General features: G+C 28.7%; 1 protein-coding gene and 1 long non-coding RNA gene across 6 annotated transcripts; both read right to left on the bottom strand.

The window, feature by feature from the left end:
* Positions 1-838: 838 nt before the first annotated feature.
* LOC139427240 (uncharacterized) lies at positions 839-18,347 on the bottom strand. Of its 5 annotated transcripts, none has more exons than XM_087156203.1 (9): positions 18,156-18,347; positions 11,852-11,878; positions 8,548-8,565; positions 6,069-6,086; positions 5,897-5,920; positions 5,778-5,795; positions 4,182-4,211; positions 2,544-2,576; positions 839-1,066 (listed from the first exon to the last, which is right to left on the bottom strand). In XM_087156203.1, exons 1-9 carry the CDS (start codon positions 18,220-18,222, stop codon positions 930-932), a joined length of 372 nt encoding a protein of 123 aa, XP_087012329.1. In that variant the 5' UTR covers positions 18,223-18,347; the 3' UTR covers positions 839-929. The 5 variants fall into 5 exon arrangements, with proteins under 5 accessions (XP_087012329.1, XP_087012330.1, XP_087012331.1 ...); XM_087156204.1 differs by having other exon boundaries at positions 5,897-5,905; positions 18,156-18,346; XM_087156205.1 differs by lacking the exon at positions 5,897-5,920 and having other exon boundaries at positions 18,156-18,345.
* A 2,226-nt stretch (positions 18,348-20,573) lies between these two features.
* On the bottom strand, positions 20,574-27,429 carry LOC147801032 (uncharacterized). Its single transcript, XR_015430763.1, has 5 exons — positions 27,331-27,429; positions 25,370-25,396; positions 22,071-22,088; positions 21,947-21,985; positions 20,574-20,820 (listed from the first exon to the last, which is right to left on the bottom strand). It is a non-coding gene; the product is annotated as an uncharacterized LOC147801032 (long non-coding RNA).
* Between the last annotated feature and the right edge of the window lie 486 nt (positions 27,430-27,915).

The raw sequence follows: 27,915 nt of genomic DNA, 5'->3' as shown, positions 1-27,915 counted from the left end.
TGACACCGCAGGATTCAGCTAAATTTTTACTTTTGAAAACTTACGAGAAGACATAAACCTCAGACCGATGGCAGCTCATTTTTGTAGTGACGTAATTCTAACTAAAATACAAAATATTTAATTTTCTTTTATTACAATTGCATTTCAATTGCCAGAAAGAACCACCTTAATGATTAAATACAAGACGAATGGGAAAAAAGCCGCTAACGGCCCCAGGCGCCCAGTTATATTTCGATGATGATGATGATGATTTTCTCATCGTTAGCTGCTTAATTATAGCTCATATTGTGTTGTTATTAAAACAATCCTATTTGCTACAATCCTATTTGTTGATTAGATAAAGTGAACGTTTATTTCGTCTTCTAAGAAATATATAAATTATTATAAGGAATGAAAGTCCATTGGATACTTTAACCCTTTCGAAGGCCGTGGGAATTATACTTACCCCCAATTTTTTTCCCACTTTTAATTTAGGTTTCCATTTGCTAATAGCTTCAGCTTTCTTGAAGGGCGTTTGAATAAAATTGGTAACCATTTTTGAGTTTAAAAAAAACGTATGAAAGTTATAAAATACATAATTCCCTTTGAAGTTTGTAGCATTAATATAATTTATTTTATAAATAAAAAGAAATAAAAGTCAATGAGTTCCTAATAGGTCGTGTTAAATATATTGACCAACAAAAAATGAAATTTTTATAAACTAAATGAATTTTTTTTCGCTTTATCAATTACTATTCTTAAAACAATTTCAATTTCGAAAATACTTTAATTTACCCTTACTAGACACAAAAGGCCTATTAAAGGGTTAAAGAAGAAAGAAAATCAAGTAACAAAAAAGTATTGACAATAAAATATTTTATTTGTATGCCTTAGAAGAGAAAGGTCTAGTTGAAGTTAAAAATTTCCGCTGCATGCCGCCTCTTATTTTTCTAATAATCATTTAGATTTCGTTGAAATCCACTTTGAGCTTGTTGATTTCGTTGCTGGTTATTTATGTCACCAGAACCATAGTTGATATTTGAAGCAGTTTGTCCATTACTTTGTGGTTGATCTCCTCCTTGATTAGCTATAAAAAATACATAAAAACTTATAAATCAACGGAAAATTGCACTGCAAAATTAATATAGTTTGCACCAAACAATGTAAAAGATATACAGTGTATTCAGTAAAGATCAGCCTATATAAATAGTTTTAGACCCATGAAAAATTAAGAAAAGAAGATATGCACATTAGAGGGGTCGAAAGAAAAATAAACATTTTCGTTTTGGAATGATTTGGTGGGGAATAGTTTCCTATTGTAATCAAGATAAAAACGGTATTAAAATTTTAAGATCTGTTAATATCTCAAGTTCTCGTAATATACTTAAAATAAATAAAAACTTACAAAATTTTCATCTTTCTTAAAAATTTTTGAAATTGGATTACGCTTTGAAATAAAAACGTTTAGTTTTTATGCTTATTTTATTTTACAGCCATCGTTGAACAGCCGACCCGATTTTGGGTTAACGACTATCAATGTTCAACTCCATAGAATTGTAATTTTGAACCCAATCCAGAAGATAAGGGAACTCCTAGATAAATTATTGGGAGAAATTTAGCCTTAGTGGAGGAATTTTCGGTGGAACTAACCCGCATTTGCTTTATATGGAGAGGAAAACCTCCCACGGTTAGCCTAATGGCAAGGGGAATTTAACCGATGATCCGTCTACCATTGAGGATATTTTACGTCAGTACTGCGGTCGGTACACGCCGAGTGCGAAATTCATATCGACTAGCCATCGTTGGGATTTGTGACAGAGGTGTCGAATAAAGTATGATACATGAAGCTGGAAATGAACATATTTAAGCAAAGCTAAAGTATGTTTCAGTTATACCACATTTCTCCGAAAAATCCAATATAAAGTTTATAATAGATGCAAAAAAGGAACCTTAACAAAACAGTAAGCCGAAGAATTTCACTCCACTGAAAATCTTAGCAAATAACTGTACATGTAACGTAAATACCACACCAAACATTTGTTTGATTGAGTTGGTTGTAGGTGGAACTCGACGCGCCACCTAAACGTGATGAGTTCTAGATCAAACTGATCTAACATATTGAGCGAAAAGTTACATATTGAAAATTAAGAAAAATTGGCTAACTTCTGGTTTTTATTTATTTATTGATAAACAGTTCGCGAGAAAGAAAATTAATTTTTATTTAGAATTCAATTTATTTCTTTTATTCAAAACGTCAAACTAGCATAAGAAACTAAAGCAAGCGACTCAAAACATTTGGAGCAACTCAAAAAAATAAACATCTCGTATCGAAAATAGACACTTTGAATTGGTTAATAATAGTGAAATATTCAATTTTTCATAGCTCAACACAGTTATTTTTGGTTCTTAAAAATGTATAGCATTACTTCATAATTTTTTTTCAATCAAAAACAAAATTAAAATTAAATTTGTTAGCGTCTACATTTTTTTTAAAAATTTTCAAAGTAGTTTAATGCAGCAAAATTATTTTCATTTTTATTAATAAAAGAAAATATATTTTTTACCTTGGTTACTTCTGCCTCCTCGATATCCCCCATCTAAAAATAAATAATTTTTCATAATTAATAACACATAAAAACAAAATTCTCGTGTTATGAGGTTTGGCTAAATATTAGAAACATGTTCTAAAAAATAAGTCACTTTGCATGGTTTAATACTTTACGAGATCATACACTATATTATCTGCTCATTTTAGTAGTTTCAACTAGTTTATAATAACTACTGAAAACTAACTATTTTTTATGATTCAAGTGTTCTTAAGACTATCTTTTTGCTTAAATAATAAGAAGCTTGAATAAACCAATGAAAATTTACTTGGTAATGCAAATCATATATTAGTTTTTTTAATTGTAATTTTTCATCAGAACTTTTGTCCTTAGAGCAAAACTATTGTTTACGTGTTTAGATAAACGTGTTTAGTAATTGGTAACAGGTGTGCAAACTTGATGTGGTTAGTGAGGAACAAAAACTTTCTTTGCTGGTGTTAAAATTTATTTTTTATGTATTTCTTAGTTGAGTAAATTTGATTTAAAGTTATTTTGCCCAACACCCCATTAAGGTGATTTAAAAGCTCATCTGAAATACCATTTTGTTTTACTTATCTTGCAGTGAACCTTTTAAATCAATGGCAAAAATTTATAAAATTGACCCCTTTCTTTCAGCATCAGTTAAAATGATCAAAATGATCGAATATATCCTCAAAGTATGTATTCCAAATATTAGTATTATATAGTTTTTGTAATTAAATTCTTTGCAAAAAATATTTTAATAAACATAAATTGAATGAGTGAAAGTTAATGGAAGGTAACTGTCAACCATATAAAAACCTTTTTTAATTCCTGTCTTCAGTTAGTTAACTATAACTTCATAAACATAGAAACAGAACTTGTAGGTTCAAGATAAAATTTGAAAAGGAAAGCTAATGAATGAATGAATTTTTATGGAAGGTAACTGTCTACCATATAAAAACCTTTTTTGATTCCAGTCCTTAGTTAGTTAATTCTAACTGCATAAACATAGAAACAGAACTCTTTGATCAAAAATAAAATTTGAAAAGGAATGCTAATGAATGAAATGAATGTGAATGAATGAAATTTAATGGAAGGTAACTGTCTACCATATAAAAACCTTTTTTGATTCCAGTCGTAAGTTAGTTAACTCTAACTGCATAAACATAAAAACAGAACTGGTAGGTTCGAGATATAATTTGAAAAGGAATGCTAATTATTTTGTCTATGCGCAACTTTTCTACCATAAAATTGAGAAAACACACTTTCCATACACCACGCAAACTCTGTGGCTTAATAAATATTTCATTTAAGCTGTATTATATTACATCAAAGTTTACAGTGGTCTGTCAAAAATATTCAAGTCAGAGTAAACTATTCATCAAAGCAATAGGAAATTCCTGTGATTGAGCCACTACTTATAATTAAATACTGTCCCTCGAGTAGATGTGACATGTTTATAAATGATTGGAGATTAAGAGTTATTGATGTGATCAGGTGTGTTTAATGGTAAATTTATTTAAATAAAATCACATTTTAGGTTGCAAACACTTGTTGCAACTTGAACTATTTTGCTAGAACACATGGAAAATTGTTACATGCAAAAAAATTAATGTTTTTAAAGTATATGCTTACATCGATATCCATAGCCACTATCGTCATTGTCTGAAAAAAAAACGTATTTGGTTTGAAAATGTATTAAATGCAATATTTAATGCCAGTAAATTGCTATTCGCTTATTATTCAATATTTCTAAAAAAATTTTACTATTAACAATTAAACATGAAAAAAGCAGATAATTTCTATTGGCTTTATTAGGTAATTACTGAATGAGTTAATTTTTCCTCTTTAATAAGCTGATACAAAGAAAATGATAGAAAGTTTGCAGAAGCAACATAATCTTTTATCTCTTAGTACAATATGCGCCAAAAAAACTGACTATTTGTATGAGCAATAAAGTAGAAATGGAAAGAAATTTAAATGTACTGTTCTCTGCTGTCTGTTAAAAAAGATTGTGTTAATTATCAGCAATTTTTAAAAATTGTCCATAAGGTCGTCAACAAATTGCCGCTCTACCTTATCAAAGCAACTGCAAAGCAAAATTTTTAAAAAATTGCATTTTCAACGACAACTAAGCACATTCTGAATGACTGACAATCCGATGGTGTAATAATAATAAGTATTGGCAGACATCCTAGCAAATAAATTAAATTAACTAACATGAAAAGCTTCAAAGAACAACGCTTTATTGTTTTTCCAATCAGCAGTGCCATCTAATGGCGAACTTTGTAACTGTTTTTGAAATTTTGTAAAAGGAAATTTTAGTGTTCTAAACAAACGCAGCTAGCAGAACATTCCTGCCACTTTCTTTTATACCTCAATTATTTTTTTAAATCAATTAGCGTTTGTTTGTTTGTTTGTTTTTTTGACAAACGAAACGTCATTGAGGTGAACCGGGGTTCGATCCCGTCGATGGCAGGTCGATACGAATTCCACATCCGGCTTTCACCGACCACAGTGTTGATGTGAAATATCCTCAGTGGTAGACGGATCATGGGTTAGAGTCCTTGCAGTCAGGATAACCGTAGAAGGTTCTCGTGGTCTTCCTCACCCTGTAACGCAAATGCGGGTTAGTTCCATCAAAAAGTCCTCCACAAAGGCAAATTTCTCCCAATATTTGATCCAGGAGTTCCCTTGTCTTCTGGACTGGGTTCAAAATTACAAGGCTACGGAATTGAACATTAGTAGTCGTAAACCCAAAAAAAATGGGTCGGCGGTTCAACAACGGTTATAAAATAAAAAAATTTAGAAAAAAACGAAACGTCATTTGAATATTTATACCCTACTTACTTACTAATCACTTCACTACTACTTTTATTTTAGCTTTTTCCACAATAATCCTTTTTTTCCGAAATATTGCAAAAATATATGTATTAGAACAAATGCTGAATAAGTTAGATACAGTTAATAGACTAGATACAGTGCTGATACAGTTAATAGACTGGAATACAATAAAATAAGTTTCAAAAATTAGTTGCACATTTTCAAAAAATTTAAATATCTAAGACTCAAGTTAAAGATTAAAACAGCATAAGAAACTAGACATTTATTTTTATTAAAGATTTTTAAATTTCAATTAAAGCTATGTCAAAAAAATTACAGTTTGGATTACAAACGAAACCTTTTATACAAATTATTATCATATTAATAAAATATTTTTTTGTTACTTACTGCTAGATCCATAATTTCCTAAAAATATATATTTTTTTAGTTGCATCCAGTAAGGCATTATAAATTTAAAAATATCTATATGTATTTCATCAAATTTACTTATTTTTCATCGTACTTACCATCATCATCTAAAAAAATAATTACTTTGAGTATAACGGTATGTTAGAAAAAGTTGCAATATTATTAAGATTTAATTAAATTATATTAAGATTTCATTAAATAATTTAATTTAATTTAATTACGGTCTAATTAACTTAAATTATTTTAATCTAACTGAAACATCATGCTTACCTCCGTAAGAACTATCCCCTAAAATCGAACCAGCATTTTAAAATAAAGAATAAAATAAAATAACGCAAATTATAAAAAACACTCAAAATTTATATTTAAATTTTAGGAGGCAAGCAATGCTGAGTTATATTTTCAAGTGTAGTAATATGGTAAAGCACTTTATTGTTGATTAAGAAGCTAAAAAACAAGATGTTTACGATGGAAAAATAAATTATTAATCTAATTTTCAATTGTTACTTTGGAATGTTTTGTTTATATTTTTTAATAAAAGGAGTTTTTATATTATTAATGAATATACTTATTACATACTTCAATAGCCTTGCTTTGATTTGCACTTTTTTTTATAATACAGCTATGAGTTTCAACATACTAGTGACTCCATGGTGTTGGTGCGGATCACATGATCAGATCTTCACGATCACGACTCTATCTTAATGGTTCAAGAGGGAGACCTCAAATATAATTTATCACTTCAGACGATAATTCAAGTAGCGAAATCAGACACAAAAACGTACCTTTTCTGAATAAATGTATCTTTTTTAGACTGATTCGAATTTTTTACCCCCAAATTAAAGGGTGTAGCCGCAATCTGAGAAATATTGTCAAAATAGTTTGATCAGGAGAGCGGTCGCAAGTTTGGATCCCATAATGTTAATTTCAATATTTGCGTATCACACCATATCTCGAGAGCTTTTTAAGAGAATTGAAAACATTTTGCACCAAATTATAAAATTCGTTTATCCAAAGATAATTCCATGCAAAATATAACTTTTTGAAAACATTTATTATTTTTTATTATTTTTTTTTAATAATAATCGAAAAATTTTTGAATTGTAAGGTACACAAATTTTTACATCATTTTAAAGAGCGTAATTTTAAGCGATATCGGTCGAATAGTTCCTGAGAAATCTACTTTTAAAAACACGACTTTTTCAAAATTCGATTTTTCAGGAAATGAGTCCTAGAACGTGAATAACCCATCATCTGAAAATTATTCACGGTGACTCGAATTTTATTTTGCACACTGTGCATGTCAATATTGACTTAATCTTTAAGTCCTTGTAAATCTGCGTTAATGCTGGCAGGAATTTCCTTTTATTTAAAAATGCAATTTCAATCGTTTTGAGGCCTGGTTCTTATACGAATATTTCTTATGCTAATATATTTTCTTATTTTTATAAATATTTTCCTTTTTGTATTTTCTTATTTCGTATGAAACATATTTTTTTTAATAAAATACCATACAGTGATGATCCCAAATCAAGAAAATAAATGAAATTTATCTTATTTTTGTAATCATCATTAATCTTTTATAATAACTGTAGGAAATCTGAAACACTATTGACATATTTACCTAGGCCGAAGTTGTGGATTACTACAATATTTAAAGTGAAAGCTTAATAATAAAGGTTAGTAAATATTATTTAATTTTGTCGTTACTTAAAAACTTCGCTGCACTAATATCAACTCTTGTTTTTAATTTTTTACAATTCGTAGTAATCATTGTAACCCAGGCTTATTGCATCAAAAAGGAAATAACAAATAGTAACATTTGCTACTACTTTAATTATCCAAAAGAAAATCTCTGGCTATAACGGAGAAAATTCTAATTTATTTATATTATAGGCTTTAGCATTAATATTGGTAAAAATTTTAAATATTCCTTTCTAAAAACAGTATTTTTTAAACTATAATTACTTCTATTTTAATTATAATTGCTTTTTTTGAAACAGCTATAGATTAAATAATACCCTTTCTTTCCAAAATCGTAGCTACATTTGAATAATTTTGAACTGATCATTGATACTGATGATTTTAAGATTTTGCTTAAATATTTTTTTAGAGATTTCAGGGAGCTATGTTGTTAATCAACATTTTCTTACCGAATATTCCATCTTTAAATCAATACCAAATTAGTTTCATGTCCAGGATTCACATGATCTTTAGCCACGCCTCATTTTCTAAGGACACTTGCACTATCAATGACAAGAAACTAATTTCTAGCTAATGAACCTTGAATTCATTAAAATAATAATTTTACTGGCATCGATCTGATAAATTGCTTCTGGAGTTATTTATGACCTCACTACTTGAAATGTAGCAACTAATTTTGTTCACAATTTTTGACCTAAATGTAGCAAATAATTTCAGATGGATGGACTATGCTTTATAACCTGCTCACACTAGCATGATTTCAATGTGCACAAAAACATTTTAAAAAACTGTTTAGTATAAAGTTTACATCTAAATCAGCAACGTATCAATAAAGATTAAGATAAACATTCAAAATAATATTTACTAAACTTTTGTCATAAATATGAACTTTAGCCCCCCTCTCCGACATAACATGTATTTTTATATTCATATACTAACTTCAATAAACAATTGATTGTGTAAAATGACGAAAAATATTCGCAAGGATTAAATATTATTTTAAATTAATAAAATTAAGCTGATGTTATTAAAAGACGATTCTTACCTCCATAAGAACTATCACCTGAAATTAAACCAGCATTGTGTGAAGAATAAAATAAAGCATATTATAAAATTCATTATTCAAATTTAAATTCTATGCAGTAAACACGTCATTGAAATTTTATCATATATAAATATACATATATGTATATATATATATGTGTATATATATATATGTGTGTATATATATATATATATATATATATATGTGTATATATATATATGTGTGTATATATATATATATATATATATATATATATATATATATATATATATATATATATATATATATATATATTATATATCATATATATATATATATATATATATATATATATATATATATATATATATATATATATGTGATATATAATATATATATATATATATATATATATATATATATATATATATATATATATATATATATATATATATATATATATATATATATATATATATATATATATATATATATATATATATATATATTTATATATATATATGTAAGGAGAGAAAGATGTTACATTTCTAGCAGTTTAATTCAGTTTACAATACATACCAGTATCATCTAAAAATGAAAATATTCGCAGTTTTAAGTATGTCTTAAATTATTATACCAATTATGCTATACGAAACCAATTATTTTTTCATCTTACCTCCGTCTCCATAGTAATCTGGAAAAAAAATTTTCATTTTTATTTTTTTTAAATATTTTAACAATGGATCTTTTTATTTATATGCTTTATTATAATGAAAATAGCGCATTCATAAAAAAATATGCAATATCTTATGCGCTTTATTGAATTTTTTCTTACGTTGGCTACCACCTCTGTTAAAAAAAAATTCTTAAGTTTAGAGTAAGAAAAGATTATTATGATTAATAAAAACTTCATAAAAAAGTTGTTGTACCGTACAATTTTTAAAAGCAAGCGTTTCATTTTTAAAAATTTCGATGCAGAATTAATAGATTTGTGAAAGGAGAATAACAAATGGAGATTAAAAAATTGTCTATCAGTCATGATTCGACATCAACTTTTTTCACTTAAACAATACTTGTGCATTATATAAATGTGGAAATTTTTGTGAATATTTTGAAAATTACTTTATTTTACACATGTTTTTTTAAAGGTATCTCCTCGCTTAGGAAATAGATTTTGTAATTTATTCTTATATAATATAACCATATTTTGAAAAATTCTTCGAAAGAAATACCTTACATTTTCAATATTAAGTTTTTTTAAATCGCTTAAAATCTCCAATTTTCGAAAAAGTGGCCACTATTAAAAATGCTGTAATTGGCCAGTGGCCAGTAAAAAATTTTCTAATTTTATACTATACCCGGAGGCGACTACATCTTTGCAACTTATTATTAAGACGCATAAACAGTAACATATGAAGAGATGAGTGTTATATATGTGGCAATGGCGCAGTGGTAACTGAGAGGAACAGTGCGCCAAAAAAGGGGAACCACCCTGAATAACTCTTGATCCAATGATCGGATCTTCCCATTCTAGGCCTCAGTCTAAATGGAGCACCAGTGTTACCTAAGGTATGCAAATTATTAAATGCAGAGGATATTTTAAGTTACGAAATCAGACACAAATACTTACTTTCTCTGAATAAACATACCTTTTTTCCCCGACATATTCAGATTTCTAACAGAGTCAAAATATAGGGGGTAGCAGCAATTCGGGAAATATGGACCCTGTAATGTTAATTTTACTTCCTTTTTTTCGAGAACTTTTTAAGCGAAGTGCAAAATTTTTGCAAAATATTATAAAGATCATTTTTCAAATAAAGCTCCTTGCAAAAAATAACTTTTATTAAATATTTATCATTTTTAATTTTTCTTTTTAATAATGGAATAATGGTTGAAAAAAGCTTGACTCATAATTAAATTTTTGCATTTTTTTAAGGATTATAATTTAGCAAGGCAAAACACAAAATTTGCCAGTCAAAACACAAGCCAGATATTTAGAATTCTATTTCTCAGGAAAAATTCGACCAATCTTGTTCAAATTTTATATTTGGTATGTAAAATGTTATTCTTTGAAATGATGCAAAAATTTTATACCTTATAATTCAAAATTGTATACACTGTTTTTAAATAAAATAATAAAAAAATATTAAATATCTACTAAAAGGTATTTTTTGCATGTAGTAATCTTTGGACAAACAAGTTTTATAATTGTTTTTCAAAATTTTTTAAATTTGCTTAAAAGGTTCTCTAAATACGCAAAAAGTAAAATCAACATTACTGGATCCAAACTTTAGTTCGCTCTCCTGACCAAACTATTGATACCATTTACTAGATTGCAACTACTCCCTACATATATATTTTTTTTCGGGGGGGGGTCAGAAATTTGAATCCATCAAAAAAATGGTATGTTTATTCTCAGAAAGTAAGCTTTTGTGTCTCATTTCTAAACGTAAAATATCGTCTGCAGTTTTTAATTTGCATACTTGAGGCCACCACCTCGAGCCATTAAAATTGATTCCTAGAGCCTGAAGATACGATCATTTTTTCAAAAACTATTCAGGGTGGTCCTTTGCACACTGCATATAGCAGGGGCAAAAGTTTAAATATCTTATGCTGTAAGGGTAAATATAAAATTCTTATTTAACAGTAAACATTATTTTTCAAAAGCTATTCAGGGGGGCCCTCTACACACTGTATATAGCAAGGGCAAAAGTTTAAGCATCTTATGCTGTAAGGGTAAATATAAAATTCTTATTTAACAGTAAACATTATTTTTCAAAAGCATTTCAGGGTGGTCCTTTGCACACTGTATATAGCAAGAGCAAAAGTTTAAGTATCTTATGCTGTAAGGGTAAATATAAAATTCTTATTTAACAGAAAACATTATTTTTCAAAAGCTATTCAGGGTGGTAATTTGCACACTGTATATAGCAAGGGCAAAAGTTTAAGTATCTTATGCTGTAAGGGTAAATATAAAATTCTTATTTAACAGTAAAGATTATTTTTCAAAAGCTATTCAGGGTGGTCCTTTGCACACTGTATATAGCAAGGGCAAAAGTTTAAGTATCTTATGCTGTAAGGGTAAATATAAAATTCTTATTTAACAGTAAACATTATTTTTTCCAGTAAGAATTTTACAAACGCAAATATAAGCAAGAAAATACATGCTTAAAATGAATAATATTAACATGCTCTACATTAATAAATGTTTCGTGATTAGTAAATAAGAAAGTCGAATTTGTATTTCATAAAGATAAGAACAATATAATTCGTAATAGATTCTCAATAATATTCATAAATAAATTGTATATAAATATTTACTTACCTGATCCATCATAGCCATACCTTTGAGCTGAAAGAATAAGAAATTATGTTTAAGAGATATGATGTAAATATTTATCATTATCAGAACACTCTTCCTGTTATTGATAGCAATATTTTCCGACAGAAAAAAAATCACAAACCAATTCTGACATTGAGATAGTTCTACTAAATGTTTTGCAGCGATAAAAATTTTAAACTAAACCTTTATTCAAAAAAATACATAAGAATTGTTGTATGCAATCAGCACAAAAAAAATAGTAAATAATTAAAAACGGATCACACTTTTAATTTTTGGATAGTTTCACTCTGTTTAGATATTAGTACTATATCAAAGATAACTCTTAAAATATGTATAAGAGTTAACTGTTACTGTTTCGAAAAATGCGCATTTTGTCCAAAAATGCACTTTTTTTTAAGAAACATACCTTTTTGTTATTAAATTGGTATTAATCACCCTCAAACTAGTGGATGTAGACAAAGTTTTCAAAAGCTGCAACAACGAGTCAATTAAAATCTGAAGGGAAATTTTTTTTTTATCCATAATAAATACTTACTAGAGCCTTTTTTTCAGTACAATTATATAAAAATGAGAGAAACAATAGTATATTAATGTGCATATTGCAACAAGTCAGTAAAAATCTGAAAGTAAAAAACTTTTGATCCGCAATAAATAACTACTAGAGCCCTATTTTTTATTACAATTTTATAAAAAGAGATGTATGAAAGAAATAATAGTATATTAATCTGCTTATTACAACGAGTCAGTAAAAATCTGAAGGGAAAAAACCTTTCTATCCGCAATAAATAACTACTAGAGCCCTATTTTTATTACAATTATATAAAAAGAGATATATGAAAGAAATAATAGTATATTAATCTGCATATTACAACGAGTCAGTAAAAATCTGAAGGGAAAAAACCTTTCTATCCGCAATAAATAACTACTAGAGCCCTATTTTTTTATTACAATTAGATACAAAGAGATATATGAAAGAAATAATAGTATATTAAACTGCATATTACAACGAGTCAGTAAAAATCTGAAGGGAAAAGAACCTTTCTATCCGCAATAAATAACTACTAGAGCCCTATTTTTTTCATTACAGTCTAAAAAGAAATATATGAAAGAAGTAATAGTATCTTAATAGGCATATCACAACGAGTCAGTAAGAAGCTGAAAAAAAAAATTCTTTCCGCAATAAATACTTACTAGAGCCCTATTTTTTTATTGCAATATGGTATAAAATGAGATATAGGAAAGAAATAATAGTATTTTAGTATGTATATTAAGTAATTCTTAATTATGTAAGCGACAACTTAAACTTAAAAAACTAATAACGACATATTTGAATTCAAACTGCTAGGAAAAAAATTTGAAAAATACTTTTCTCTTTGAGGGAAGAAAATCCTACTGCAACTTTTTACTAAAATTATTAATCTGGGGTCAGATTTACATCTTTTCGTGGATTTTATTACCGTCGTTGAATATCCGACCCGATTTTGAATTTACGGCTGCCAATTTTCAGCTCCGTAGCCTTGCAAATTTAAACCTAATCCAGGAGACAAGGGAACTCCAGGATAAGGTATTGAAAAATTTGCCATCGCGGGGGACTTTTTAAAGAAACTGACTGGAATTTGCGTTACGCTGAGATGAAATTCACGAAAACCTCTCATGGCTAGCCTGACGGTAAGGGAACTCTAACCCATGTTCCATATAACATTGAGGATATGTTAGGTTAACACTGTGGTCAGTTTACGCCGTTTGCGGAGTTCGCATCTACCAGCAATCGCTGGGATACGAACCAACATCTCCTAGAAGTAGAAAGGCCTCAGCACGGATCAATTTAGTAGTCCGATGTGACGAAGTTAACTGCGCAGTAGACGAAAAATAAGAAAGATGTCATTACGTTAGGGGTACTAAGCTGCGCAATGATTGAAAATACAAAATATGTCATTACGTTTGGACTACTAAGGGATATTTCTGCCTGTTCTTTCGAGGAGGTGTTGTACGAACCCGGGGTACCTCATTGAGAGCTCTATCAACGCCTCCTATAACTGAAAGCCTCCACGCGGTTTTTTAAAGGTAGTCCGATTAGACCACTGTGAAGGATATCTACTATCCGAACGATTCATTTAATACAAAATCTAGTTAAAATAAGAAAGTGGTAGCAAATATATGACTAAAAATTTGTTTTATTTATGAATATTATTGGTTTGCCTCATTCACTTGTCAACCAAAACAGATTCAACTCTTAAATATATATGTTATATATCTCTCAATTGCTTTTATAAAACTCTCTACTTAATTTTAATTTTCACTCAGTAAATGTTACTGAACCCCAACTTTCACCATTCATTAGCACTTAGGCGATTTATTATTTATTCCCACTCATATGAATTAGTTAGAGCCCCTAGCGGGGCTGATGCTAAGATAACCACCACATATGAGTATGACTACTTTTATAAAAGGTTTTGAGTTCATGCGCACAACTGGCTTACTTTTTAAATAGTCTGTGCGGACTACTTATAAAAGACCGTGTGGAGGCTTTTTGATGTAGGAGGTGATGGCTCTATTCCCTGAACCACCACTACTCTCTTAACGCAGATTAAAAGATTTACGCAATGAATAACCTAAAACATCTTTCTACCACTTTTTAAATTATTTTTTACACTTGGGACGAATGTGGGTTGTCAAGTTTATTCAATATCCTCACGTTGACCATCAACCTGCACCCAAAACTAAAGCCACACATAGTTGAAAGCAAGCTGCTTCGTCTTATTTTCATTATTTTTATTTATTCAAGCAAGTGCTTGAATCCCCTTGACAACTACCGCATGGTCTGCTGATCTCAAAGAACTTTTACAACGATAAATAATACACGATTGGTAGGATAGGGGCCACTGCCAACACCTCCTAGAAGTAGAAAGGCCTCAGCACGGATCAATTTAGTAGTCCGATGTGACAAAGTTAACTGCGCAGTAGACGAAAAATAAGAAAGATGTCATTATGTTAGGGGTACTAAGCTGCGCAGTGATTGAAAATACAAAATATGTCATTACGTTTGGACTACTAAGGGATATTTATGGTAACCCGTGCTGAGGCCTGTTCTTTCTAGGAGGTGTTGCCACTGCGCGACACAGGCGCTCAGCTCATAAAACAAGATGAGATCAGTTTATTCAACAAAAAACTTGAAATCTTGCTAACATGTTTTATTTACTTTTTAAATTCGAGCTCACAACAAATGCACTACACTAAATAGTAAGTTTGTGCAATGAATTACTTAAAGGCAGCACGACTCCCAAGTGATGCTTTACCAAAATCTATTTCTACCAATGCCAAAAGTTCGCAATATTTGCTTTCATAGGCTCCCTAATTCGCAGAATTTTGTGCGATTTAGTTTCTGAGAATATTACTGAATCAAATGCAATAAAAAAAATTAAGTTGCTTCAGGAGAATACTCTATTTCGTCATAATCAGTATGTTCTTCTGCGGTTATATTTTACTGTTATCAAATATCCGTAATAGTTACTTTTCTGAGTTATTACCATAACGGTGACCCAAACTACACTGTATAGAATAGCACACCCTTAGAAGGCATACTGGTAATAAAAGCTTTATTTGTACAATTTTTAACCAGCACTCTCGCCAAATGTTCTGAAATATATTGATGCTAATAAATGTGAAAAAGTGGCAGATTGAAAAAACAAGTATTTTATATTTTCTTGAATAACATGTGTCATGTATTAGGCCCAAAGGAAAAATTTGAAGGATATTTCACCATTACTAAACAAAAATAATTAACCCTTTTGAAGGCCGTGGTAAGTATACTTACCACCACGTTTTACCACTTTTAATCTAGGTTTCCATGTTTATCTTAATGTTTAATGTTTAAAAATAAAATCATCATAATGTTTAAAAATCATAAAATCATAAATTCATCTTAATGTTTAAAAATAAATGCTAAAAATGCAGGAATGCCACAGGGCTATTATTTGTGTAAAAGAAATTCTCTTTTATTTATTTATTATCGTTTTAATTATTCAATGGCATCTGCCACTATGACTTACGTTTCATATTATTTATAATCTAAGATTTTGCTTTCTCTATCAATAGTAAACTGAAACATTAAATTACAGTAAACATTTGAATTTTTTTAGTCAGCACTCGGCAATCCTGAGAATAAAGCAATTGAGTCACCATTATTTACTTATAAAAATATAAGGTGTTTTTGAGGCTAACAGATGTTAAAAATACACCTGAGGTAGAAAAAAGAGGTTATGTGTTGCACCAAAAATAATCATATTAATAAACCTCAATTTAAACCTCATTTACACAGAGCTAAATCAACTTCATATATAACTCAGAACTAATTTTGTTTAGATCGTTAGATCAAGTGAAATTATTCACACCTCAAATATACGTATTTGCTTGAAGTGTAGAAATAATAATCCATACACCTCAAAAACAACCACCTCGGTTGCTCTAAAGTAGATTTCCATTAACCTCAAAACAATCTCAAGTGAGAATGAAAAACTTCATACACCTTTTTGAAGTTGATATTTTCAGGCTGTCTTAGAAATCAACTTCAAATATACCTTAAATCAACCCTAGCACCTCAAAACAACCATTAAATATGCCTCAAAAATAACATTATTTTCCGGAAGACAATATATATTCCATAAGACAATGAAATATTTTGGTTGTTATAAACACAATTATATAAAAAAAATTAAATTAACACGTTAAATGCCGGAGTCACCGGTGACCGGCAGTGACCATGTTCGTAGCACCGCGGGAGTCACCGAACGAGTAAATGAAAAAGTTGAATTTAATAGCATAAGCTTCGTTACCACTTTAAATATGAATATAAATTCTGCAAGCAAAACAGAACGAGTTGGCAGCTATGCAATTGATTTTATTTTCGTTTCTATGACTTGTTCTTAGATAAAAAAGATTGATTTATTTGCATTTAATGCCAGTTAATACACTAAATTAAATTTAAAAATCCAAAAATTAAAAACAAATTTATAAGATTCATTGCAACTTAACACATAAAAATGAAATTCAACGGACAATCCGTAGTTGTTGGCAGCTATCTTAATTATTATTTCGCTACCGTTTTAAACATTATGGGTTGATACTATTTCCTGATTTGCTTTTTGTAAAATGCTAGAGAACAAAATGCTAAAATTTTCAGAATTTTGAAAGTTCTCTGTAACTCTAATCCCGTTATGAAAGGATCCAAGTTTCGTTTTTTATGCGTGTTTAAATTTGTTGTAATGTTGCGGTAAGCAAAATAAGTTTTTTTTTAAATATTGCTACCCAAACCAAGAATCAAATTTTTAGAGCATAAATTTTGCAACCAATTGAAATAAATTTCATACAAGTAGAGCAAGTGGCATATCTTTTATTATTGTAATTAATAATTACCTACCATCCGGAAAAATCTCCAAGAAGGACATATTATACCAAATACCAAAAAGGTATACAAAAAAGGACATATTATACCAAATACCAAAAAGGTATACCAAAATGGACATATTATACCAAATACCAAAAAGGTATACCAAAAAGGACATATTATACCAAATACCAAAAAGGTATACCACAAATGACAAACGGTAGCTAAAGCAGGATATATCTAGCTGCTTTAAGCTATGAATAATACGAATAAATATTTAATATAAGGGAAATTTATATGGGTGCAAAACATAACGCGTGATTACTTTCGTAATTTACAATTGAAAGATAAATTTAAGTATTTTTCAGTAGTCTTAAAAAATTTTAGCTACCACTCATTTTCCAGGTCGTGGGAGGCCTGTTGTTTATTAAAGTTAGAAACAACTATAGAAAAAATTCTTTGTGAAACAACTATGGAAATAATATTTTGAGAAATAATTCTGAATTTTTTTTTTAAAACGACTATGGAAAAATCCTTTTGAGTAATAATTGTAAAATTTTAACTATAGCGAGCTTGTTTCCTATAATGTGTTAATTAACTGCTCTGCCCAGTATTTAAATTATTAAACAAATTAGCTTTACTTCATAGCTATCAGGCTTCACATCACGATATTTTAGGTATTCTGAATGAGACTACTTTTAAGCATTATAAAATGAAAAGAAAGATAATTTACCTGTAGATCCTATCAGCTGAAAATTTTAAATTATATTAAAACCTTAACTCATTTGTATTCGTCATGAGTGGGGTATAGGAAGGAATTTTTAATATAATCTGTTACTGTTACTAAATTTTCTTTTTCTAGTCATTAGAAATAGAAAAGAAACTCAACAAAACTAATCTTACCTTCACAGTAAATGCTAAGAACAGTAACGGCAAAAACCAAACAGGCAATTCTCAATGTGTAAGCCATTTTTCTTCAAATGAAATGTTAGATCCTCAACGAATAAACTAATGCGAATTCAGTTTTAAAACTATACCTTTTATATGTGTAGAATGTGTATTTATGAAAATGGTGTGTTTGCCTTTACTCAAAATTTTAAAAGTGCTCTGTTTGCAATTACTGGTTTCATTGTCTAGATATCGGCTGATTGCATTGTTTTCTGTTTAGTAACTGATAAGCTGTTCAAACAATGATCGATGCAAATGCAAATTACTGTATTTCAAAACTTCTTCTCTTTTGAAATGAAGGTGAAATAAATTTTATTACGTTAACTCATGTTGGTTCATCTTTGCATTAATATTATAATGTAAATTATATACAAATTAATATCTACGTATTTTTGTTCAAGGTCGGCAAGCTTTCTTTTCTGGACATAAATTGAAATGCTTGTTTAACCCCTTGGGGACGGGTGATTCAGAAAAGCATTCGTACAAAATCAGAATCAAGATGCAATTAAATAAAAAACGGTAACTTAAATGTAGTCGTTACTAATTTGACAGACTTACTTTGCTTTTATTTTAATTATTGTTAGTTTAATCATATATATAATCAATGTTAATTCAAAGTATAACTAAATAGTTTTATTTTGAACAAAGTAATGGTGAATTAAATAAATCAAAAAATTATAACTCCGCCTACAAATAAACTGCTAAAGAAATACTTTGATTACCAGTTTTATCTTCTTAATCTGATTGATACGGTTTTTTGCTGTCACGTATTTGTGACAGTCGGCGCGAAAGGGTTAAATAACATGCATAAATTAAAATGCATATTTAAGAAGATAGGCTTTGTTCGAATACGTGTTTTGGAAATGAACAAACAATGCGGAGAATTCTCCAACAAAGAAAAATTTCGATGGCTGTTGTACACAGCCAGATTATTGAGTTGGCCCTTTGATAGATAAATAACGCATACATAACTTTTTTCATGCAGAAAACTTTATTTCAGAAAAAAATGCTCTTAATAACAAGTTGAGAGCCGCGCTAATTTTTCATGGCTCTCCAGTCTGGCCAAACGGGAAATAACTACAAACTAAATTTGCAAATATGAGACAGATTTTACTAATTTTTAAAAGGTTTAGCATGACATATCTGAAAATAGTGGTGAATTATATAAGTCGTCGAATTGTTTAGAAATAGTGGTGGATAAAAATCTACTAAAATTGAATTTATTAAACCAAGAATCACAATTAATAAACTACCATTTGAAAACATTTATTCGCTGTCCGGAGCAAGTTGTCATCTCTGAGTATATAAATAAAACTATTTTTCTGTGTTCTATATTGCATTAATTTCTTCAAACCATTTTAGCAACGATAATAATATAAAAAAAATTAAAAATTTACTCGAATTATGTGTTTTTCATAATCTTGGCTTCGCCGGTCACCGGTGACTTCCGTGGCTCTATGAACAAACTCAGTGCCGGTCACCGGTGACCCCCATGGCATTCAACGTGTCAAACTGCTCCTGGCTTTTGCTATACTAAACTCATCAAATTGTAACTTACAACCTTCTACAAATGAGTTCTGCAATCACTTATGGCATATGTATTTCATAAAAACTATATTGAAAATTTGCCGACCGGCTTGTGTAGGGGAACTGTCCTTGCTACAGAAGGGTTCTGAGTTCGTATCCCGGGCAATGCATAGATGTTCTTTCTTTCTCTGTACTATCTGTCCTCACGGTGGGAGCAACGTTGGTCCACCTAATAAGGTGCCCCTGAAAGAGAGCCCAACAAAATTGCCCTGTAATGCCTGAATTGACGGATGCTAACACAGGTGGGCATTGGAAAAAAAATTATTGGAAATTTTACTGCGTTACATGAAGAAATAAAGTAAATAAAAGGGCTACATCCCTGTTATCATTGGTTACAATTAGTTTAATTAATTCAGCTGTGAACCAATTATTCCTCCATTAGTCTTATTTATGGGTAGGCTGGTGGCTATAACATTTCACATCCACTCTCCACAAGGGAGAGGGTGGACAAAACTTCGGATGATTCCGGCAGATCTTACATGGAATACATCATACAGCACAGCAAGAGTCACGCAAAAACAATCGCTCCTGCATTAAGTACTAACAGAGAAGGAGGTGTAAAGGCTCATTTCATATATATATATATATATATATATATATATATATATATATATATATATATATATATATATATATATATATATATATATATATATATATATATATATATATATATATATATATATATATATATGTATTGTGTTTAAATAAAATATCGAAGTTTGGTCTTAATATGGTGTATTTGTCATATGTTTCAATGTTTGAAAAGAAATAACGAAAACAATATTGAAATGCTCAATAATACTTTACTTTTTGGAAATTAAAACAAATGTTCGATTTTAATGGAAATACTGTTTTTTTAATTCACAGACAAGCACCTGGTGATATCACCAGCCGTAATCACCATTACGATTTCCCTGTCGACCAGCTTGTGATCCTTGGTTTCTTTGTCCATTATTTAGGTCACCAGATCCAAAATTGACATTAAATCCGTCTTGTCCACTTCTTTGAGAAGTATCTCCTCCTTGGTTTCCTAAAAACCCATATATTGAAGCTTAATGATCCAAATGTATTTCAAATTTATTTCTCAACTAGCATAACTAAAGTTATACTTATATTATTTAAAATAAATATATAATTAGCTGTATTAAATTGATTTTAAATATGATTGCAACGAGGATTATAAAAATTAAAGGATTTTTCAGGCCTTATACATTGCATTGAACCTACTGTGTGAAAGTAAAATGTCGAATATAAGGCGGCTTTGACCACTTAAGAACTAAATCGTTATTCATAAAAAGCAGCATAACTTCTAACTAATTTTTGAAAGGTAGGATAAATTTAACAAAAATAATTAATAATGAGAGCGGAAATAAAGCATACAACATACGAATTGAACATTCGAATATTTAAAACTTGATTTCTCAGGAACTATTCAGCCAATTTTGCTGGATTTTCGTATTTTGTCATGTAAAATTAAATTCTTTAAAATTATGTAAAAAGAATTCTATCCTTTACAGTTCAAAAGCTTATCGATTATTATTAAATAAAATAATGCAACATAAATATTTCCTAAAAGTTACTTTTGCATAGACATATCATTGGATAAACGAATTTTAAAATTGTGTGCAAATATTTTTGAATTCGCTTTAAATTTGTTCAGATATGGCGTAATACACAAAATTAAAATTATTTTTAAAGGGTCCAAACATTGGATCGCCCTCCTAATGGGACCACGTTACCTAGATTGTGACTATATTTTGGGGGTCAGAAGTCAGAATCCATCTAAACAAGGGTACGTTTATTCAAAAAAAATTACATTTTCCTGTCTGATTTCGTAACTTATAATATCGTTTGAACTAATTAATTAGTACGTTTGAAGTCACTCTATTGAACTCTTAAGATTGAGTCCCAGAACGTGAAGATTCGATCAAAAGGTCAAAAGTTGCTTAGGGTGATCCATTCTTGGTTCCGCATTTTACACTTCTACTCATAATAAACGGTCGTAAAAAATTTTGTAAATTTTGAAAAGGTTTTCTTTTAGAAATTATGTAAATAAAGTATTTATCAGGACTCCCTCTGGTCTTAGAAAAATTTCATGGAGGTCGTGAATTGACGCTAAATCAAATCTTTAAAACATTCTCGCCAAATCATTTCACCTTGATTTCTAGGTCCACGTCCTGAATCATATCCTTGATCTGAAAGATATTAGATTACATTGTCAGCAAATGGGAAGTTTACATACAAATTTATTTATGAATCAATATTTTTTAGCGTACTTACAACGAGAACCATCTCCACCTAAATAAAAAACATAAATATTAACATCAACTTATAAAAATAAAGATTATTTTCCATTTAACAACTGCGTTTAATAACGTATGCAAACTCTAGTTTTATAAGTATTAGTTTAAGTATTTTATTAAGGGTTATAAAAGTTTTAATAAATATAATTTTTTTCAACACGTTGAACACATTAATTTTCGTTAGTTAGTTATGAAATTGTGATAATGTCTTCACAATATCAATCACCATTAGCATACTCTTATAAATTCCATATTTTTAATTTATATTTACATGCATATCAACATCAAACCTAAGTGACTCTGTAAATTTTAATCTGACGCAGAAGACAAGGGAACTCAAGATTTAAATATTATCCTAAACTCACTTCAATGGTAGAGTTTCTAAAGGAAACCAAACTACTTGTTGAATCTCTAGTGAACTCATTGAAAATAATTGAATTTAAAGAAAGTATTTAAGTAAATTAAAGCATATAATTGCATGATAATTCTTTGATGATGTGTAGAAGGTCCAGCAAACTTTAAAAAAATATTTCTGCTTATAGTTGACAGATATGCCAACTACTCCGGTTTCAACAAAGCATTTCAAAAAAGGTAGAGAATAACGAACTAAAATTTGCTGATTTTCGATAACTTTTGCCAACTTTTTCAAATCCTCAACACTCCCTAATTGCAGACACGCCAACCGCTCCAGATTTGACAAAATATTCTAAGAAACTGTTGAGAATTACAAACTAAAATTTTCCAATTATCTGTACTTTTGCCAAATTTTTAAAAAGGCTCAACACCGCCTAACTGCAGAGATGTCAACTGCTCCGGATTTAACAAAATACTCTAAAAAAGCTATAGAGAACTACAAACTAAAATTTACTGATTTTCGGAAACTTTCGCTATGCTTTTAAGTCCTTTAATAGGCCATTTATTTCTAGTAAAGGTAAATTATTTTTGGAATTGAAATTGATATAAGAATCGTAATTGATATAAGGAAAAAAAACGAATTTAGCTTAAAAAAAATTTATCTAAATTTTAATGCCATTTTTTTTTGGTGGTAAGCATATTTACCACGATTATTCGGAACTTATTGACATTTATTTTTCATTATTTATAAAATAAATTTTATAACTGCTACAAACTTCAAAAGGAATGATATATTTTATAACTTTTATGCGTTTTTAACAAATGGTTACCAAATTTATTGAAACCCACTTCAAGAAAGCTGAAGTTATTTACAAATGGAAATCAAACTAACAGTAAAGCTAACAACAAAGCTAATGATAAAGTTAATGAATTACATTAAAGCTAATGATTAAAATTTTATCATTAAGATTACCATTTTTAGTATAATGAGATGCTTTAAGATATAATATAGAGATTAATAATACATTGCCAATTAAAATGAAATGTAAGAAATATGCATGGTATCTTTCCATTAACTATAAAACATTTTACTACTTTTTCAGTAAATAGAATTTCTTTTAATAAATTATGGATTATTATTCAAAATTAGTAATTTATTAATAATATGTAATTTAAATTTTATAACTTCCTAGTTTAAGAGCTTCTTACGGCATAAAATAAAACGTAAATAATCATTACTACGGTATTAACACACTGCAAGCGGATCACGTGAAAATACGCTGTTTTTTAAATCACTGCAATCCCTGCAAAAGTTTAAAAAGTGGTAGCAAAGCTACTTCGTTTCCGCTGCGTTTTTTAAAGAAATTATCCAATCATGATTGTTACGAATATAATAAATGATTCCGTGTAATTATTGCTAAAATCAATCGGCATATATTTTTAGATAAACATTGTGGATTTAGATGTTTAATTATCACATTTTACACACATATATTCACATATCACACACACACACACACACACACACACACACACACATATATATATATATATATATATATATATATATATATATATATATATATATATATATATATATATATATATATATATATATATATATATATATATATATATATATATATATATATATATATATATATATATATATATATATATATATATATATATATATATATATATATATATATATATATATATATATATATATATTATATATATATATATATATTTGATTTGTCTATGATTGCCTACTATATTACTATATTACTCAAAGATAATTAGAAATATTATAAAACGTGAAAAACTGTCAATGAAGTTCGGTTTTAATTAAACAGAACATTAAAGTAGCAAACATCATCGATGTTGTCTTCTAAGTTTTCGACAATAAAGTTTTAACTATCCCTAATATTTAACCTATGAGAATATTTCATTTTTAAAAGCTTCACGTGAATAAACGAATTGAAAATTTTTAAATAATTTCTAGAATTTGGGTCAAAATTTATTCAATGCAATCTCACAAATGGTTCTACGATTACGAACGAGATGGGCAAACTTTTCATTGTATTACTATAGATTTCTTCGCAATTTTAAGACAACAAATAAATTATTTAATTATTTTAAGATAATTAATATCCTTTGAAAATTACTGTATTTTGGAAATAATTGCTTGAAAAATATCTATGAAAATAACTTTAATTACATCGCTTAAAACTATTTAATTGATAAAAAAAAATTATCCACTTGATATAGAATTATCCACTTGATCCACAAGATCTACTTGATTTATTAGAAAAGCACTCTAACTTTTCTTTTCGTTATTATAGCTTTCTCTTCAATTTATTTTTAAATAACAAATAAATTATTCAGTTAATTTAGAAAAATATTATCCTGTAAAATTATTGGATATTGGAATCGGAATAAATATGGGAAAATAGAAAAATAAATTGGGAAATATAGAATAAATTATAATTACAATTTATTCTAGGAATAAATTTGGAAAAATAGAATAAATTGTAATTACATTGGTTAAAACAGATTTTTAAAGGATAAAAAATATTAAGAATCACATAAATCAAATATCACATAAATCTTATAAACCATATAAATCCTCCCTACCAACAAAATAGAAATTTTAAAATGATTTTTAGAATTTACATCTAATTTTAACCATTGCAATTTAAGGGCAATAACACAAATGGTTTTGGAATTTTAAGAAAAACACGTATATTTCTTATTTTATTATTACAGCTTTCACTTAAATTTATTTTAAAATCGAAAATAAAATGATTAATTATTTCTAAATGAATTTTATCCTATAAAAACTATTGGCTTCAAGAATTAATTATTAAAAAAATAAATATGAAAAAAATATAATTATGTTAAAATGAAGTAACTTACTATTTCTATTAATCCTGGGAGCCTGTGCTGTAAGAACAAATAATTATTTTAACTATGCTTTCAGACAAAACATTTCCATAAACATACTTTAATTTTTCGAGAGCAGTTATTTTTAAGGATATTTAATCTTACAACAACAATGAGAATCTTAAAAAAATTCTTTAACGTATTCGTGAAGGATGAGTTATAAATGCAGGCCTGCCAACAACCACGCTTTTTGCAAAATATTTTGTAGAGTGGTAGAAATTTAAAAACTAAAGCTTTCAAAGTTCCTGGTAATTTTGCCAACATTTTAAAAAGCCTCACCATGGCAGGAGCTGGAACAAAGTGGCGTTGCATAAAATTTTTAATTCATTTATAAGTAGTGGCGTGGAAAATACAGGAATATATTTTTACAAAAAGCGTAGAAAGTTGGCAGCCCTGTAAATATTTTACAAATCAAAGTGTTAGTAAAACAACAATTAAGTTCGGCAGAATTTTTTGAAAACGAAACTACTATGTATGTATATATATACATATAGACATCTATAAGCATAAGTAGCCAACAAATAGATTTTATCTACATATTTTTTTTAAATTATTGATTCGCCGTGTTAGTTTAAAAATTTTGTTTTGAAACTTTAAACTACAAGATTCAATACGCCATTACGCTAATGTTTCTATGTAAAACCTTTCGTACAGAATCAGAATGAAAAAAAAATGAAAAAAGGTAGTTTTTTGTTTATTTGACGGACTCTTAGTTTTCACTGATAAAAAAAGTGCGTTTTTGAAAAATATGGCTGCAGGTTTGCATATAAATTATATGGAAATTTTTTTCTGTTAGCTACCAATTTTGTTACCAAAAATGCATCAACTGTTTGATTTCAAAGCATGATATTTATCGCATGACATAAAATTATACATAATTAATAAATTTTAGTTTTTAATTGACAGGGATGCCACAGGCAAATGAAAATGTAAAAGTTGTCGAAGCTCAATTCCTTTTGATTTATTTGTTTTCTCTTAAATTAATCAATCGTAACAACTACAATGACTTTTTTTAAAATTATTCATATTAAATGCAAAAATGTTAACTGCGCGCTCTTTCAATAATAAACTGTAAAAAATCGCTAATTTTAGGCTATTTTAATAAAATTTTGAATTTTATTGGACACATATTTTTGCATTCTTAGTCCCTACCTGTGAACCTAAGTCACAGAAGCGACCAATATTACGCATGCCACACTGCCACAGAAAACCGTTAAGAGGACGAGCTGCATCACACAATAGAAGACAACACAGAGCGAGAAGACAACATCCAAGACCTAAGCCAACGCCTCCTGTAACTGAAAGCCTCCACACGGTTTCTTAAAGGTAGTCCGATCAGACCACTATGAAGATAAACTACTTTACGAAGGAGCCATTTAATAGAAAATATATTAAAAATAAGAAAGTGGTAGCAAATATATGTTTAAAAATTTGTTTAATTTATGTTATTTGTTAATTAATATAATTCATTTGTCTTATTAACTTGTCAACCACAACAGATTCAATACTCAAATATATATGATAAATTTCTCTTAATTACTACTAAAATAGAAATTGGGTTCATGAGCACAACTACTTCTAAAAAGCCGTGTGGAGGCTTTCTGATGTTGGAGGTGATGGCAAAATGCGCTATAGGTGACGATCTGGGAAACATCCGTAAGGATGATCTAAAGACAATTTTGATCCTCTATAGAGGGGATGGTTCCTCCATTTTCGCATTCCCAACTACCTGCGTGATAAGTAGAGTACGTTACGGTAGAACAGTTCAACGAGGCTGATACCACGCACCCTCAATCCACACGCATGCTGATCAAAGTGGTCACCCAATTGCTTCCTGACTGCAGCCAGTGATGCTCGACTTCGTTTTTCTTCTGGGAACAGTATCTTTACGATTAGTCTACTGTTTTATTATTAAAACAATTCATTTAACTTACCTTCGCAACAGCAGATGCTGATAACAGCCACGACAAAGACCATCATAAATATTTTCATAGCGGAATTCATTTCGTTCGGTAGTGCTATTGGTTCAGCAAGAAATCCAATTAGTACAATTTCAGAGTTTTAGCATTATTTATACCAAATGCTTATTATGAAATATTTATTCATATGATTATTCTATTTGACTTTTGAAATTGAATTTTAAATTTCCTTTTTAAAAGTAGCAGCTGATTTCATAACTATGTAATTTTATAATATTTCAACAATATTTTAATGTTGAGGTGGTTCACTTTATATTTTGAAAGAGCTATTAGCCATAAACCAAAATTCTTTCTAAATGGTAGGCTTAAATTACTTATTTTAAGATACGAAAGCATTTTTGTTCTGTTATAAGTCAAAATTTTCAGACTTTAACAGGAAAAGCCAAGATTTAATTTTAGTTTTTAAAGTCATGTTTCGTAAATCGGCCTGCTGAAAATAATGAGTTTAGTAATGGTTATGAGTAAAATAATTTTAATGACATTTTAAGAAATACACAGGGTATTTTTTTTCTTCATTTGAATGAGATTTTTGAATGGATG

The sequence above is a fragment of the Parasteatoda tepidariorum genome, chromosome 12 (genome assembly GCF_982258835.1).
Source record: "Parasteatoda tepidariorum strain Cologne lab strain chromosome 12, Ptep-v5.0, whole genome shotgun sequence".
Lineage (NCBI taxonomy): Eukaryota > Metazoa > Arthropoda > Arachnida > Araneae > Theridiidae > Parasteatoda > Parasteatoda tepidariorum.
The sequence above is the reverse complement of the archived record's forward strand: the minus strand, read 5'-3'. Positions and strand labels throughout refer to the sequence as shown.

Excerpts from the sequence above, each read along its gene's own strand:
- LOC139427240 (XM_087156203.1), bottom strand. The coding sequence starts at position 18,222 with ATGGCTTACACATTGAGAATTGCCTGTTTGGTTTTTGCCGTTACTGTT. Across the intron at positions 11,879-18,155 it reads TCTTAGCATTTACTGTGAAG|CTCAAAGGTATGGCTATGAT; the intron begins GTAAGATTAGTT and ends TTATTCTTTCAG. Across the intron at positions 1,067-2,543 it reads AGGAGGCAGAAGTAACCAAG|CTAATCAAGGAGGAGATCAA; the intron begins GTAAAAAATATA and ends TATTTTTTATAG.